We start from the raw sequence: 18,118 nt of genomic DNA, 5'->3' as shown, positions 1-18,118 counted from the left end.
TACTCATCCTATTGATACCAGTGCTGTTTAAAGAGAATAGAAATACATAGCCCAAATTACTGACAAGTTTAGCATTCTCATAGAGCAAATAGAATGGGAAACCAGGAGGAATTATGTAGGATAGTAGAAGTCATCTTGGCATACCAGAATCTGATGTACCTTCACTGGTTTTGCTAGGCTTCGTAGTAAATAAAATCCTAAACAAAGAAGGGGAAGGTTTTCAAAGAAAACTATATATTAGATTTATATGTTTCTTGGGAGCTTTTATTAAGTAAATAGGTGATGCAAAGAATCTTGTCTGAAAGATCTTGTTAGAACTGAAATCCATGAGGAGTCATAAAATACTGCAACTGAGGGCAAATGTTCTGTATACGGTGCCGTAGAGAAGGGACTACATCAACCCAGGGCAGAGTAATATTTTTAGAATGACAGGCAAAGAAAATAACCATTGCAGCGATGTCTGATGTGTCTAAGGCATAGTTTGCTTTGTTAAAGCAGTTGAAAGGAGGCTTGCAATAATTCAGAACTAAGTGCCAAGAGGAGAGACTGTGCAGATAATAGGGAAAGTTGCAATTTATGATGCATGTAAGTAAAATGAAAGGCAACACCAAGTAATAGTTATGCTTTCTTCTGAGAGTCATGTTTAAGCTAAATTTATGTCATGTTCAGTTGCTAAATTTAAAGCATAATTTAAAATACAATTAATTTCATTTTTCTTTTCTTTCCCTTTTCAAATAACATGGGCTTGACATTAATACCTGATGACATTATTTTTTCCCCCTCGATTTAATCCATCCTTCCACTCATTTTTTTAGGTGTATCAGTCATCATTTAGGTTTATGTAACAGAAAATTATTATCCTACTAGTGTTTAAAAACTGCCTAACCATTTATGAGTAAAATGCTAACGTACACTTCTACTTACATTTCTATCAGGGAAACTCACTTTGGATTCTAGGCATCAAAGAGGGCTAGAGAGGAGAATGGCTTTCACAGACTTGCATGAGCATTTGACCTTTAGGTGCCATTCTTTGTCCTTAACAGGAGCAGCGTATTTAGAATTAAAGATACAACAAATGTCCTCAAGTTGATGCAGTCACATCAAATTGTTTTCATAAGGGACAATAGCTAAATAGATTGACAATCAAGGCAAGTTCTGTCCTGTGTAAATGATTGTGAACCTGATGCTAAAGGCTGTACTGCTCATAAGTGCAAATTCTACATCACCATCAGAGATCTGATGCCACTGTGAAGTCCTGAGTTTGTTGATTTGCTCAGCTGGAAGACTGTGGATATTTTTTTATTTTTAGACTTCTTGCTTTTACTTTAGACAAATATGCTACACTTCATATCAAGCAAGAAATAATGTGTGTTCAGGATTAAATTCATGTGCTTCATCTTCTGATCCTTGCAAACAGGAAATAGGCATTGCTCAGCTCATCAGCGGAGTCCTAATCTTGCCTATTCTTCAATCTGTGATCTTTAAGAGCTTCCCACGCTTTAGTAGATAATTTCATTCAGCTTGTACATGCTTTCTGGAAAACAGAAGAATTCAGGTATCAGAATCAGCTTTTAAAACGGGTGGTTGCTGGCAAATATTTGATCATAGAGTACTTGAACACCATCAAATTAATGAGTGGCTAATTCTGTTATTACCTGTTTCCACTAAGTGGAGCAGATAAACAATGTAGTCAGACCTTAGCCTTGGCTTGATCAATTTGCTTACACTGCATGTGTTGTAATAATTTCTGTCCTGAGTGCCCTTAAAACCAGGCTGCTTACCAAGGCAAAACACACTGTGATAACTCTGTAATGCAGGAGGTGGTCAGGCCGCTGATTAAGGAGTGTGAATTCCAGATAGAATCAATTAATGCTTTGATACCTGAAAATATATACCATCCTGCCTTTTAAATTTTCTTCATCTTACATATAATTCTCCTTAACAAGAGCTTGAAGCAATGATTTATTTTATTATTTACTTCAAAACTGGATAAAAATAATGATGTTGAAAGTTAATACAGTAATCACATATAAGACTTTGTAGAATTTTATTCTCTAGAAAATCCCTCCTACAGATGAAATAATTATTAGTGCTCTTACTAAGTTTGAGTAATTTTAATAAATAAGTAGCTGATACATTGCTGTAGTACTGATAAAACAAACTGGACGTATAAACTGACCTACTGATTTTCCTATGAGTCAGCATATTCAAAAATCATGTCAAGTATCATGCACGCAATGCTACCATTTTTTAAAGCAACTGTATTTCCTCCATTTAATTTCTGCAATTTTAAATAATTCTCACTTTATGAGTATTTTTAAGGATGCTGAGCTCTTTGGGGGAGCCATGTAATACTGCAGGTTGCTGTAACATAAAATATTAATTAGCATAATTAGGTTGTCGGTTAAGTGGAATTTTAGTCATTGTTGTAAGCTGCTATGAGTGATTGTTTTTCCTTCACAGTACTGTGAAATGTAAACATGCAGATAGGATAATACTTCATACTTCTGAAGAAACACTAAAAGAGCTCATGTTCATGTCCTGAGATCCCATCATATATCACAAAACCAAGAGGCTTAAACTGAATTTAGAGTACCTTGCCATCACAATAAGCTGTTCTGGAGATGAGGAAGATAGCAGTGCATATACACCATAGAGGTGGTTGTCACAGCTCACCAGTTACAGTATTGTGACATCACAGGCAGTATATTTTATGTGAGACATAAAACTTTTACTTTTGACATCATTTGGCCCTTGCAGCTGCTGTGCCACATTGAAAATGCCTTAATCACAAAGGCTGGAATGATTTTGCTTTAAAGCAAGCTCTTTTGCCTGCTACTATTCCTCTAACCTTCTTGAGGGGGATTGGGAAAGAGTCATCTAGTATTTTTCTCCCCCAGTAAATTGGCTTAAATAGTTGTTTCTTTGCCAGTGGGGTCTGTATTGATAAGCTCATTTTCATTCTAGCTTTCTTGCTGTGAGCAGGCAGAACTCTGGTTATGTCATTAAATCAACAGCTGGCCCTGGTTTTCCTGACATACTGAACCAAAAGATGTCTGCTTTTATCTTCATTTCCTTGCTGTTGGGTGGGGTAATTTATTAATTTATTTGCCTACAGAGTAGTCTTCTGCATATTAGCATTTTCCTCGACAGGAAGAAGACCTAAAGAAAACTGTCTGTTTTCTGGAGGGGGTAGGATGTGTTAGAGCATCTTCTGCCTTGTCCTCTTCCCAGTGGAGGCTTAGTGGCCTTCTGAAGTGCTTAGCCTCAAGCTGTTTGGGCTGTATTCTCTCTTTTTAACTGTTAATGGGGTCTAGAGAAGGAAGAGAACTATTAGCACCATTTTGACTCATGGAGAGAGCAAAACTTCAAGTAAATTCCCATGAACTTCCATCATCACAAGACAACAGAGGTGAGAAAAACAAAGGCTTAATATCGAGGACAGGAAGGAAGCAGGAAATGCAGCAAAACTGTGAGGGACTCATTTGAAGGAATGCTGAGAGCTGTTGAGGATGGAATCGAGAGCTAATTGGAGAAAATGAGAGGAGGATTGGGCGGGTTTTTTGGAACAGTCTGCCAGGGAAATGGAAAAATTATTAATTCAAGGCTTTCACAGAATTCATTGTATGCCTCAGTAAGTACACAGAGAGACAAGATCCAGTTTTTTAAGGACTCTGTGTGGAAAAAGGGTTTCCATTGAGTTAAATTATTTTGCAGTCTCTATGTTTTTATTAATGGATTTTGTATTTTGAAAGCTAAATTCTGAGATTTCTTCTGGATTTTCTGGAGAGGATAAAGCAGTTATAGATGCAGGGGATAGAGAATAAATTTTTGGGAGAAATACAGAATGAGTAGAAGAAAGCTCTGTGAATCAAAATGTGCTAAGCTTCAAAGAGAAGCAATGAGAGATTTCTTTATATTGAAGAGTAACTGACACAAGTGAATAAGAGCTAGATTGGAATGAACCTGCTAGTTAAATGTAGCCTTGTATATTTAATGAGATGTTTATACTTTTTTAAAAAAGAAGATGTAAGAATTTGTTTATTAAAACAAAATATTAAAGCAGCAGAATTTATAAATAGTGTAAAGGTAATGATACCTCTAGATGTATAAAACTGACACTGCTTATTACCTGACTCATTTTAACCTCCTTTCTTTTTCACCTGCCCCATAAAGAAGCATTTGTGTTTGTTATGCTGCTAAAGCCGCTGTCATTCCAAAGAGACAGGCACCTTCTGGAATTTGCCTGTTGTGCACATGCATGTCAGTGTGTATACATGCATGTGCATGCATATACACAGCGTGAATTAGAAAATTGGTATTGTCTCTTTCCAAGTTTTGAAAATATAGTCCTGTGTATGTGTTCTATTTTATGTGGTAATAAGATAAGCAGAAATAATATAGGAAAAGATCACTTAAGGACTCAGAACAAGAGGAAAATACACTAAAGTGAGTAAATACTAATTTTGCTATTATTTTTAGCCCCTGCAGAAAGTCCTAAGAAACTTCTCTTTTGTGTGTGTGTGTGTGTGCTAAATACTAATCTAATCTTATTTCCTCTTTAGCAGTTGTTATAACCTTGAGAAAATTTTTGAGAACAGGGTACTCTGTTACTGGGTTTTAAAAGTTGTTTTTATCACCCCCTTTGTTTATGCATTAGAAATGGGAAATGTTCAACCCCTGCAGAGAAAAAAAAACCAAAACACCAGAACTTTTGGGTGATGGTGCTCACTAATTATTTTGGTGCCTTAATAGTTTACCAGCCTGTAAATACTGACTTGTCATAATACTCTGAAATGAAACAGCTGTAGTATGTTCACTGTATTTACCTGGGATGAATCACCTGATGCCTGCCATACTTCTACAGGAAAGGAGACATTTCCTCTAAAAACTCTGCAAAATGCAGTAGTTAACATCTTGGGGGTTTGTTTTATTGTTTTCAGGGTGCTGGGTGCACTGCACTGGTGGTAGCTGTGGTGGCAAGGAAGTTAGAACTTACCAAAGCTGAAAAACATGTGCATAATTTCATGATGGACACCCAGCTAACTAAAAGAGTAAGTCACACTTTATATTCACAACTGAAAAGGAATACTGTGTATTAATTTATTTATGCATTGGTTTTTAAGTAGTCTTCTGCTTGGTGTCCTTGCTGAACTTAATCATGGCTATTATTTTGAAAGATTTGAAATGAGATGCCTCGAGTTTTTCTTCAAATTGAGGGCAACTGCAAGTCGTCAGCAAATTTTAAGAATTTGTATAGAGTATTGTATAGAGGGCCCTTGTGACTGGAAGGTATTTGGTGTTAATTAGCAGTTAAATGCTGTGAAACTCTACTATAGTATTAAACCAAAAGTTTTGTGTGGCATATGAAAATACATTTTTTTGTAGCTAAAATAGGTGAAATAACAGATAAAAACAAAAAATTTCAAGTTATGAGAGATGTTCTTAAGAAAACAACATATGTTTTCAAATGTTGACAACATAGGAACAATAACAATGAGGCAGTCTTTCCAGCTGCTTTTTGTACACAACATATGGTTTATTTAGTGGCATACAGCACTGAAGGACCCTGGAAGATATTTGTATATGTTATTTTTAGAAGAGACTATTTTTTACAAAATAGTAATCATTGGTATTGACAGAAATATTTTAAATCAAAGAAAATGCAACAAACAAGGCAATACAAATCCTTTGCTGAAATTAAACAGGTCAGTGTTGAGGGGAAAAGAAAATGAGTAGTAGCTGTACAGTCCACTCAACTTCTTCAGTCTTCATTATTGAGAAGAGCCAATGTGAAGACAAAGGTGCTTATAATCACAACTCAGCAGAGTTTCTCCTTAGTGGTGGGTGCAGAGGGATGTCAGTGCCTGAGATGGAGACAGTAGTTCTGCTCCAGGCCGGGAGGAGGATGGCTGCCGCAGCACAGCTCCATGCAGCACTGCAGGCTCCCTTTGCTGCAGAGAGCCCTGTCCTGTCCCCACATGCTGTGTTTCTCAGCACTGCTCTGGCTCTGCTGGCTCTCATTTCTGTGCTGCTCACCACTAACAACCTGTGTCTCCTCTAAGGAGTCACAGCAGGGAAGGACTAAGAACGAGTGGGAAGAGAGTTCTTATATAGGTATAAATGGTGTCTGACGAGGTGTCTCTCTGAGCTTGTGGATTTACGTTCCTATTGCAGTCAGTTAAGGTGTTGTTGATACTAGACCACAGGAAATAATTTCTCCTTCCATAACACAGTTACTTTTCTAGTGTTATCTGACAGCCGAGCCCAAAATGTGTCTCAGAGATTGGCCAGATTTTGAGTCTAGTCTTTATTTATGCCTTTTGAAGTTTATTTTGTTCATCTATTCTTCATATAAATCTCAGTGTTAGTCTAATACTTTATTCAAGTGATGTTTTCAGAGCTTTAAGCTCATGAAGCTCAAAGCACATGAAAAGTGAGGCAAGCAAACAAATCCAAGATGCACATCAGATCACAAATCATGCAGATGCTGGGGGTCTTTACTCACAGCCTGATGATGGCCGTACCTTTTGGAAATGCGAGGGCTACTTAGGGATTGTGAGGAGGTCTCTAAACCATGGTTGTGCTTTCAGGGAAGACAGGAAAAGGTTCTCCAGCACTTACAGGTGCAAGGTGGGGGAGCCTGTTGCTGGGCCAAGCTATTGCATGACATTCCTGCAATGTCTTAACCACTGACTTAGCTCTGACACTGCAGTTACTGGCATGATGTAAATCAGGAGGGAGAGAAAATAAAGTTTAATAATTAGGACAATTTTTCTTTCCAAGTAACGTAGTCATTCAGCCATTAATCAACATTGCATTCAAATTATTCATATGTTTTTAAGCAGTCTTGAAAATTTTGGAGGGTCTAAAAAGGAAACTGTAGGTACTCTTAATATTTTATAGAAAGCTGAATTTAAAAAAAGAGTCAAAGCACTTTTTAAATAGAACTCTGCCCACATTAATTGACAACATATTTTTTCATCTTCTTGGAGAATGTTAAAAAAGAAACAAGTATAAGAAGTAAATGCCACCCCCAGAAAAAAAAAAAAATGGACAAAGTGCTCAAACAGCTCTGGAAGTTTAAAAGACTGTTAATTCAATTGCTAAAAGAATTAAGTGCTAACCATAGAACAAGAAAGGGAGAAATGTTATGGTCCTATTGAATACACATACAGATAATGCATTAGTATTTCCTCACTGTAATTTATATTGCCATAAACACCAAACAGGTGTTACAGGTCTTTGAAGAGGGAAAATTATTCCTGGATGCAAAAATATTTGATCTGAACATCACATCTATATAAAAAGGAAACTGCTCAGCAATCCCCTTAATCCAGTAGCTTTCTTCCCTCAGTGCTTCAGCTTCCTGAGGTACTCACTTCCCACAGTTAAGACAGCATTTCAAAAGCTTTTGGAGGAATTAATAACAGAAAAGTAAAAACATAATGTAATACTACTTTTGTCAGCTTGGTGTTTTTCTTTTATTAAACAGGTGAAAAATGCAGCGGCCAATGTACTCAGGGAAACATGGTTAATTTATAAAAACACAAAGCTGGTTAAAAAAATAGACCATGCAAAAGTAAGGAAACATCAACGCAAATTCTTGCAAGCTATTCATCAGTAAGTACTATTTTGCTTTCTTTTTCCTCCCAAGGTGTTTTCTGTTAGTTTCCTTCTCTCTCAGTCACTCTTAGTGCCATCCCGCCCCCTCCCTCCTCTCCCCATACCATTCCCTTCCCTTCATAGAAGATTGTTCTGGAGGTTGATTTTCTTTCAGAGTAAGACAAATATAACCATTTACTGTATTATCTGTTTACAGTATAATAAAATGGTACATTGGCAGTTTATGTCCATATAAACTGGTCCATGTTTTTTGGAAGTTTCCCATGCTTCTTGAGTTATCTAAGACGTTTTTTGTTCTATGCCATTGAGACTATCTTTTTTTAATGCATTTTCTTCCTGGTAGGAAGATGTGAGCTACAATAGACAGAAGGAAATTAAAAAAAAAAACAACATTTTCTTTGTAGAAGTTTTAATATTTTAAAATCACAATGACATGATAGAAGAGAGTTTATATGTAGTGTTTAATGAAAAGGATATTCATCAAGTGTAATTTCATGGCACACCAGTGTTTAGTTGCCTCTCTCCACTGTATATTCTCAGTGCATATGATCAAATATTGGTAATGTTGGTATGTCAGCTATAACCCTTGCCATCAGTTCTAGAAAATGGGAGTGTATGCCAGTAGTTGAGACCACTGAGCACCTCTGGCATTATTCAAATGAGTTCTTCCCCTCTACTTGAGAATCTGAAAACAAGCCTGAGACCTAAAACTGGTAGTAGGATTAAGCTGTGCCATGGTATTGCCAAGCTACAAGTATTTATCTAAAATTTGCAGTATGTATTTGTTATAAAGCCCATCAAAATGAGCAGAATTGCACAATGGTTACTATTCCTGAACTACATGAGAGGGAAAAAAACCTTAGAGTTTTGTCCTCAGGAACCAGAATTATTTTGAGGAATGGTCAAGGTCTGTTTGTTCTATTTGTTATCCCCATTCAGCCTGAGGCAGCAACTTGTCCAGCCTATGAAGATAGCTCCCGTGAGTTGCAGGGAAGAAGTAGACAAATTAAGTTCAGTTTCAAGCTGATGGCTTCATAACTTCTGAGTCTAGGCCTGTGCCTGAGAAACCAATGAAGAGATGTGAGGGAAGCATCCATGATGAAAAGAACATCTATGTAGCATCTTACAGGAAAGACAGGAAGGAAAGGCCAGGTTTACTCATTTCCTATTAGTAAATTTAGACTAACAATCATTCTCTCTTTCATAGCAATGTTTTAAAGCAGTAGGTAGCTAAGCTTAAGCTATGAAATATTCTGTAAATCTTGATTACTGTATTACATTTAGCAAAATTGCAGGTTTAAATGTTACTGTGTCATTTGTGGAGATACATGTGGAGGTATTTTGAGGACTAAAATGACCACAGAAGTTGAGGCATTTTTATGTGAATATAAAAAGTGTATTTTTATATAGCAGTTTGGCCATCCTGCTTAGCTTAAAGGATTGGGATGTGGAGTGACAGGGGTTCTGGGGAGAGGATAGCATGTCATGTGCCTCCTTACTGGACTTGAATCCTTGATTGCAAAGATTGTTTCTTAACATTTTAACTTTACTATTTATTGTGTGTGTGTGTGTGTGTGTTTGTGTGTCTGTGTGTGTATGAGCACATATGTTCAGAAAAGAATCTAAAAAGCACAGCAGGCTCGATCTCCAGCTTTTTTTATCACTCAAGCCGAGAAGAACTTTTCAGGATATAAAGTGTGTTCTGCATCTCCCTTAAAAATTAATTAATCAGGTGGAGGGAAGAAGGTGGCATCCATAATTTTTTCCTAGGTGTGACAGCTAGATTGCACAACTATCTTAATAATTTCTCTCTGTCTTTTACCACTTCACATACAGCCCCAAAACTTTTGTATTCAGGAAAAAAAAAAAACAACAAAAACAAGCCAAACATAATTTTTCCAATATGCTGAAGAAGGCACCATAAATAAAAATATTCCACTAGCAGTTTGCTTTCCTCCTGTAGCTGATTAGATGGATGCAAATTAATTTTTCATCCCTTTCCATCTTTGCACTTTTTCTCAAGTGACTTACAGTTTTCCATCTTTCCAGAGCCTTAAGTTTTGTTTGATCCCCCTCCTTCACCTTCAACCATTTCACAGGAGACAAAAATAAAAAGAGTGGTATTTCAGGAGTAATTTCATAAAAGGAACCAGACCAGATCGTGATAACAGTCATGGTCATAGCTCTGAACTGTGTTCAGCTGGTCTGGCTGTTCTGCTTCTCATACACTTTAGATAAGATGAAGATGAAATCATAAAAAGGCATGTTATGTATTGTATGAATAAAAAAATCTACAGATTTTAATGGGAAGGCTTGAAGATATGTCAGATTCCTTCATCATAAATGCGAGGTAGGCTCCTCCTCAGGCAGCTACTGATCAAAAGTAGCAGCTCCCTAGGACTCTCCACCTGCTGAATCGAGCCCACTGTGCTCATTTGGTTGTTTTAGTATATTTTACACTTTGTTTTCTTTTGTTTTGTCTTTTTTTCAACAAAATGAAAATAGAGCTCGGAAGTAAGTTGTATAAGCTCTTCCTTTCTAAACTTGCAGAATTTACCACTGTCTGCATGCAAAAAATAGAGTTTTTATTTGTGAATTTCAGTGGTCTGATTGCTGCCATGGAAATGCGATCCAGAATCATGATCTTTTTCTGTGATAAGTGAAGTTCATAAAATCAAAATTTTATCTTAATGAATTATACTAAGAAAGTCTGTTGGTTTTCTTTAAATCTGGCTGCTGCAGCTAAAGACTTGCCATATCTATACATTCTTACAGCCTGTGGTAGGTTTTGGGTTGGTTACTATGAAGAATTATCATGTTGGCGTCAACTGATACTACAATAATAATGAACTTCCTGGAATTTTAAAACTAAAATACTGATTGTCAAACAGATGAGTCAATGAATCTTAAGAAAAGCAGAAAACACATCTTCTGCGCATTATTTGAAAGAATGGTCACCAAACCTCTGGGGTTTTCTTTCTCCAGTGAAATAATTTCCTTTGAATAATTGTTCTGACATTGTGATGATACAATTCTGTACCTTGGAGACTCCCTTTTTGCTTTAGAAAAACTCCACCTTGTAGCCTCTGAAAACATGACTCCTACCGTCTGCATTTATGTTGTGTTCTGAGAGAAGCTTTCAGGGGAAGAAGAGCATATGGCATTCCAGTAACAAGCTCCTGGAATGCCAGTTTTATGTGATCAGTTCATTTCTACCTTAACAGAGTTATTTCCATTTATATTTTAAAGATATTTTTAAATGATATTTCACTCTGCACAATTTACTTTCTCATACCGGTTAGCCTAGATATGAAAGGAAATGCTTGTCAACTAAAGAGATGAAAGAAACATTCTGGTTTTGGAATACCTTCAAGAGGGTTTTCTTTAAACTACCTTTCTAATTAATACCATCAGTGAGAAATGAGCAGAGAATGCATTTGCAACCCACATGTCACGAAATGCTGCCAAACTCACTTCCATTTGACAGCTAACCAAATTGTTACTGTGGTTGGCCCTTGGCACACTGTAGACCGAAGTGGTATCTTATCGCACATTGTTTATAAATTGATACCTTGGTTTTGCAAAACCCTATTTCCTGCTCTAGAACAGCCAGAAAAGTCATTGAGAATCCAGGTATAGATCTATTATGAGATGTGGAACAAATGAATCATACTTAAGGGAGAAATTGCCTGTTTGTGAAAATCAAATCTACAAACAACTCCTCTCGTAGTCAATCCGGAAAACATGGGTTCGTATCAGAGAATGTATAAGAAGGGTCATGTGTCTTGCAAAAAAATGTGCATAACCAACAATAATGCAGATAGGTACACATCAAAGAAAAAAATATACCCTTGCTGCTTCTTTCATAGTTTTTCAATGCTATAGTTTAAATAGTAAATTTAAAATGCCATCATATTTAGATTCACAAATTATCCAAAAAAACCAAATGTATTGGCAAGCATGTTGCTTATTTAGCTGCTGGTCTGATGGAAGTTCCGTTTAAAGTAAGGAGAAACTCACTTATCACTGTATGTTCATCAGGTTCCAACACCTGCTAACCCAATCCATTTCCGACAGAACAGGGCTAATACCTGTATCTAGTCATGTAGGCATGGGAAGATTCTTGATTACTACAACAATAATGACAAAAAACTGTTGTTCTGTGTTTCTTCCTATATCTACTTGTCACGATACTGAGGCTTTGAGGAATGTTTTGGCTTTCTTTCATGTAGTCTGGATAAATTGTTATCTTCTTTATTGAATTCAACTTTGACCATGGCAAATGGTATTCTCAAGGACATCACATTTCCTTGCTCTTTCCTTTTTTGCGGTGTTGAAGAAGCATGCTTCTCATTGTAGCAGGCACATGAAAGATTCTGACTCTACACAAAGTAGTCAAGGCATTGTCCATGCAGTTATTTGCTCTTGTCAGTTTTGTGCATGCTCTCTAGAAATCCTAGTATGACCTCACAAAAAAAAAAAAAATCTGACTTAAAATTCCACTTTTTAGATTAAGAAGTGTAAAAATGGAACAAAGGAAACTGAATGATCAAGCCAACACTTTGGTGGACCTGGCAAAGGTTAGTAGGCAGTTACTGTTGTTTCAACATTCATCCTTTCAAAATGAACAGTTTTTAAGTGAAAATGTTATGCATTATATGTGCAAATATTGTTAATAAGGTGTTGCATATAGCAGATGAAACTATGTGTGTGTTTTGTGGTAGCCCCTGCATCTTGAAAAAGTATCCTGATAAAAGTTTGAATGTGCCATATTTATTTATTTTTTTGTACATTTGAAAAAGACTTCACAGTTGAGAGGCTGATCCTGAGAGCTCCTGAGCTGACTGCAGAGGTCATGGCAAATGCTGAACTGTGAGTGGGCTGTAGTGGTGTAGTGCTGTGTAGTAAGAAGAATTTATTATGTGGTGACAGTGACTGTGCCATGACAGACCATAGTAAATAGCCTCTAGACTGGAGTTAGAAGTTCTGGATTCCTGTTCCTGTTGTCTTATGCAGCAGTAACTTTGGACAAGTACATTTAGCTCTGCGTTTATTTAAGTTTTTATAATGAATAATAACTGCCTACTTTGCCAATATATCATAAGGATTTTCAAATCTTTTTTAAACCATTCAAGTTGAGGTAAAAGAGTTGTGAGCTGCTTGTTTATTGTTGCTAGAATTTTTCATAAATATGTAATAACTAGAGGTCTGAGCTGATAGCATTTTGGATTTCTCATTAGAACTTAATATTATTTAACAGTAACTGTGAGCTTAATTTGAGGCTACATTAGAATCATTGATGGGCTCTTCTTAAGGGTTTCTTGTACACCTCTTCATTTACCTCAAAATCCTCCTTGATGTCAAGTGCATCAAAGCAAAGATTAAACTCTTCAGTGTTCATTCCCCTCTTGCTTTACAGAACTACGTGACAACTTCAGGTGAAAATACAGTTCAGTCTAATGCTTCTGGCAACTAATACTGACTTTTAATATACTATTTTGCGTAGACTACTTCGCTTTCAAGGGTTATGCTAGCATCCTGAAACAGGAGGCAGAGCAATAGGTTATAACACACTTGATACTGAATTGGCAGGCAGTCAGTCAATTAATTTTCCTCTCCTTTGGATGGTTCAGAAATTTCAACTGATTTTTCTACTGAATTACATCCAGTTTTGACTCTAGTTTAAATGATCTGAAGCCTCAATCTATAAGAGGCAGAGATTCAGCCATTATGTTTTAACCACATCTCTATGAAACAACACATTTCAGATTACATTTTTACTGACCATTGTGTCATTTTAAAGTACACTCTATATATTTGGTGTATTCCAGCAGTGTTTTGTAAAGGCCAGATAGATTGAAGAGTGCAAAAGAAAAAAAGCATAGAATTGAGCTTTTACTCCTTGAATACTTTTCAAAAACAATCCACTCAACTCCTCTTACTGCCAATTCAAGAAAATCTGCCAAGTTTAAGGGGCAAGCCAGTGAACAACATTTGTGCTCTGCTTAGAAGAATGAAGGTATTTTAAACCAGAATCAAGAACAATTAAGGATGGAATACATCAGTGGAGCCTTCAGTCCCTTGGTGGCTTACACTGACTGTTCAAAAAGCTTAGCCTGGTACACTCCCAAACATCTGAATTTCCAAAAAGGGCCTGGTCTTTAATTGATTTCAACTTCGACATCTAAAGTGCTACTAAAAGCCATTTGTTTCTGCTCAAAAAATCTAGTAGAAAGTTTAGTCTACTGTAACTTAATCTACAGGGAAAATTATTTCACAAAATTAGATATTGTTATAATACTCATATCCTGTTTTACAAATCCTTATACAGTTGTGCTACTTGTTACAATACGTGTAAGGTCTCTCTAAACCTTTACTTACATCCTTTTACTTTCAGACTCAAAACATCATGTATGATATGATTTCTGACTTAAATGAAAGAAGTGAAGATTTTGAGAAGAGAATTGTTACTCTGGAAACTAAACTGGAAACTTTAATTGGTAGCATTCAAGCTCTTCCTGGACTGATTAGCCAGACAATCAGCCAGCAACAGAGGGAATTCCTCGAGGCTCAGATCCAAAATTACGATAAGCATGTTGCCTACAGTGCTGAACGATCACGATCTTTGTCAAGAAGAAGGAGATCATCCTCCACAGCACCACCAACTTCATCAGAGAGTAGCTAGAAGAGAATAAGTTAACCGCAAAATAAAGACTTTTTGCCATCATATGGTCAATATTTTAGCTTTTATTGTAAAGCCCTATGGTTCTAGCCAGCGTTATCTGGGTTCTGATGTCAGAATCCTGGAAACCTGAACACATTTTAGGCCAAAATGAGTGAAAACTCTTCTTTTTTTCCCCCCTCCTCCTCTCAGATGCACAGTGAATGCACCTAGTATTGCTATATTAGATTGTTCTTCCTGTAATTTCACTTTTTATTCATGCACTTCAAACAAGCTTTACTACTACAATACATAATCTAATATAATAAAAATGTTAATTTCTGCACATAGTTACTTGATTACTTTGACCTAACTACCAAAAAAAAGATCACAATCAAAAGACCTAATTATGAACTTTTAAGAAACTAAATTGAAGCTTAATAATTATTTCTAAATATGAAAGCTAACTGTCAAACTTTGCTTGCAGTGGAGGGGGAAAAAAACCAATATTAATCTAACAGTGTGCTGTGTATGTATAGTCATTTTAAAAGGTCATGAACGGCTTTGATTTCTGAAGTGATTAATTAAAAATATAGTTTATCCTAGAAAATAAGTCTCAGAGTAAGCTATGGGTTTTTAAAATATTGTTAGGGCTTTTATTTAACATGCATTGGTACACACACACACTCACATAGATAATAGATATATACATATGTATTTATGTATATAAAATTATTTATGCAATGCCCATAGCAATGATCTTTTAAACTGACTATTCGTAAAGCTACTGGCATGCAAAAAGCACAGGCAAAGTCCTGTTTGCTCTTCCAGAGTTTCATAACAATGCCAGGTATGTTTGTCCAGATCAAAAGCATCACTTTCACCCAGAAGTCTCCTAATAATGCTATTTGGGTTTTGAAAGTGTTAGGTTGCTACTTTCTCCACTCCTTTCTTTGTGTTTCTGGAGTGAATGACTGAGACACAGACTTACAGTACACACGGTTGTGTGATGGCAGCGCAGTGTTCTGTATACGGTTTTTTTGGGCAATCCCCATGGTTCCTGCTATGCAGTCAAGCTTAGCAAAACACTTCTAGCAATATTTCCAAAATCTCCTGCAAAAAGCCAGCTGTAGACTGGAGTTACAACAGAAGGGTATCTATCTTTATTTTCATGCATAAAAATAAGGTCTCCTACTTTATCAAAGGAAAACAAAAAAAAAAAAAAAAAAAAACCAAAAACCAACCCAAAACCAAACAAATCACAAAGCATAGTCACCAGTAGGCACTGGTGAAAAGATTTTGACATTTCTCCTAGTTTATGATCCAGAATAGCAAAACTAGGTAAGTTTAAATGCTCAGTACGTGCAACTTGCTTTAACAATTCCTAGTTATAAACAGGAAATTATTGGACTTTATGAGACATTTTTTAGTACTTGCTATTTACGAAATGTGCCAGTCCAGTCTGCCTCTCCCCCAGTTTACAGCCAAGGGTGACATCTGTAGCTAAACAAGTAGACATGGCTGACTGTTTCTATGTCTGCCTAGAGGTAACCAGCTTGCTCATTGAAGGAAGTGAGGAAATGCACATTGCTCCATGAAACACTGTGACTTCTGGTCAGCAAGGACAAGCAGGAAAGAGTAATGCAGGAAGTCAGAGCAGAGCCCTTCTGTGCAAGACAGAAGAGCTTTCCAATAATCAGAATTCCCTAAACCAAATACATAATCTGAAAAACAGCAGACACTTTAAGCCTATTCAGATTAAAGGTTCTTCCTTTTCTGGTGTTACGAATGTATAAATGATGAATGTATAAGTGACATCCAGAAGTATTGCATGCTTATTAAAAGGTCAATAATTTCTCCAATTTTTTATGTCCTTGAGAAAGATGATGACTTCAGTATTTTTCCCCCTAGAGCAGGACAGTTGCATGCCTTTGGCGTGCCTTATTTACAGACTGTGGTATTTTGTGACTGGAAATAACAAGCAGTATGCATAGTATTTGCAGTTCTGCTTTTGTTTTTATGGAGATCATTTTCAAAGGAAAAGACAGATATTATATAGTCCTAATACTTTTCTAGTGCAGTCCTTAACTAGATGAGATTATGAGTGGTCATAAGGCCAGTAGTGATTAATAATATTGGAATTTAATAGTCAAGATTTAGAAATCTTTTTTTGCATTTAGTTTAGAATATTCTTCTTGACATTGAATGTGAAATACACTTTCTGTAGCTTGAATACATTCCTTTTTCTCCTGTCAGCTTGAACTAGCTCTTTCATTGTTTACATCTTTTTAATATATGTATAACACCCATTTTTTGCACAACTGGGTTTTTAAAGAACTGTAGCTCCACTTTGAAAATTTTTGTCAATCTGTCAATTTTAATTAAGATCCAGCTACAAGTATTGTGCTGGCTATTTCTGTTGTGAAAGAGCAGCTGTCAATCTTTGACCTCTCCATTTCTTTTACTCACTAGGACTCGGAGGCCTGAACATAATATTATTGCCACAGCTTTATGCAATGGTGAGATTCATCAGGTTTATTTCCATCAGTAGCATTCTGTAACAACCTGCCAAATTATTTTGGATTCCTTTCTTTTCTTTTTAAAGCAAATGATGTCACCATGTTATACTCCAGTTCTACATCTTAATATACCTTCAAGATCACTACAGATATTTTATCTGTATTTTCAGCATGTATGATTTTTTTCTTGTACTATCTGATTTCAGCACTAAGGTGCTGCATGGGGATACACTACATGAAAGGACTGATATAAACTTTTATTCAGGAGAGCACAAAGCACTCTTGGTTTGATTTTCTTACTCTTGACACTAGACTCCTTTTAGTCTTCCCTTGTCTGACTTTTGTAGTATCACAAATTCCATTACTGAATGTTTAGTTCCAAAGCTTTAGCTCTATCATTGTCAACATATATAATCACCAAAAGGAAAACATATCATTATGACAGATCGTGGAAACTGTGTATTTAAATGTAGACTTTTCTTGTAAAGATTGTTTACAAATGACAAGGAGTCTTTCTCAAAGCATATGGCATATTTACCATATTACAATTGTAAAGCTTCATGCACCTCTTGCCTTAGTTTCACCAGTAGGAAAATTCTGCTTTCAGTTGCTGTTAAACTCCTTTTCACTACATTCCAGACACTGATTCCATTTATAAGTTTCTTGGGAGTCTTTTTGCTAGTCTGCTTTTTTAAAGACACCGAGCAGAGATACCTTGCTCAGAAGGACTGAGATGTAAGGTCACAAATAGACCTGTTCACCATGCTTGAAATTAAATGCATTGATTTAAATAGTACTTTTTACTTATATTCACATTTTTTGCAGAATCACAATAGTATGTTCATATATTTTATGCTTGCAAATACTCTGCAATTTTCTATTCTGTAAATCATTATGTATTTTAAGCCTGCATATCTTTCCAGACAGACTTGTGCAACTCAGCTTTTCTTTACCTCCTGCTGTTCCATAAGGATGTATCTTATATGGAAAGAGATTTGCCATCTAAAAGTTTGGCATCCAGCTTAGGAGCTCTAAATGCCTTCTGGAGGTTCATACCTTGTGAGCTTTTTCAAAACTATGGCTCCCCAGACTGAGTTTGGAATCACTGTCATCATTAGAGCAAACATAAGTGATAAGTATACTGTTTTTCAAATTGTAAGACTCTTTCCATGTCAGATCATATGTAAACATTCAAGCTGATATGCCACACATTAAGAGCATATCTAAGCATAAAAGAATAAAAGGTGTTCAATGTGTCTAAAATTCAGAATAAAATCTGTAACCCTTATCAATACTAAAAGTTAAAATTGTT

General features: G+C 36.1%; 1 protein-coding gene across 3 annotated transcripts in view; it reads left to right on the top strand.

Annotated features, from left to right (window-relative positions):
- KCNN2 (potassium calcium-activated channel subfamily N member 2) overlaps positions 1 to 18,113 on the top strand; it is a 71,513-nt gene extending 53,400 nt beyond the window's left edge. Inside the window, exons 5-8 of one of the 3 annotated variants that reach the window (XM_059874154.1) lie at positions 4,944 to 5,054; positions 7,496 to 7,623; positions 12,137 to 12,206; positions 14,024 to 18,113. In XM_059874154.1, coding sequence (XP_059730137.1) covers positions 4,944 to 5,054; positions 7,496 to 7,623; positions 12,137 to 12,206; positions 14,024 to 14,311 — 597 coding nt within the window. In that variant the 3' untranslated portion in view covers positions 14,312 to 18,113. The remainder of the gene's footprint in view (positions 1 to 4,943; positions 5,055 to 7,495; positions 7,624 to 12,136; positions 12,207 to 14,023) is intronic. The other 2 variants (XM_059874155.1, XM_059874156.1) reach the window with 2 other exon arrangements.
- The last annotated feature ends 5 nt before the right edge of the window (positions 18,114 to 18,118 follow it).

This window comes from Haemorhous mexicanus, chromosome Z (assembly GCF_027477595.1).
Source record: "Haemorhous mexicanus isolate bHaeMex1 chromosome Z, bHaeMex1.pri, whole genome shotgun sequence".
Taxonomy (NCBI): domain Eukaryota; kingdom Metazoa; phylum Chordata; class Aves; order Passeriformes; family Fringillidae; genus Haemorhous; species Haemorhous mexicanus.
Note: the sequence above shows the minus strand (reverse complement) of the source record. Positions and strands in the feature narration are given on the sequence as shown.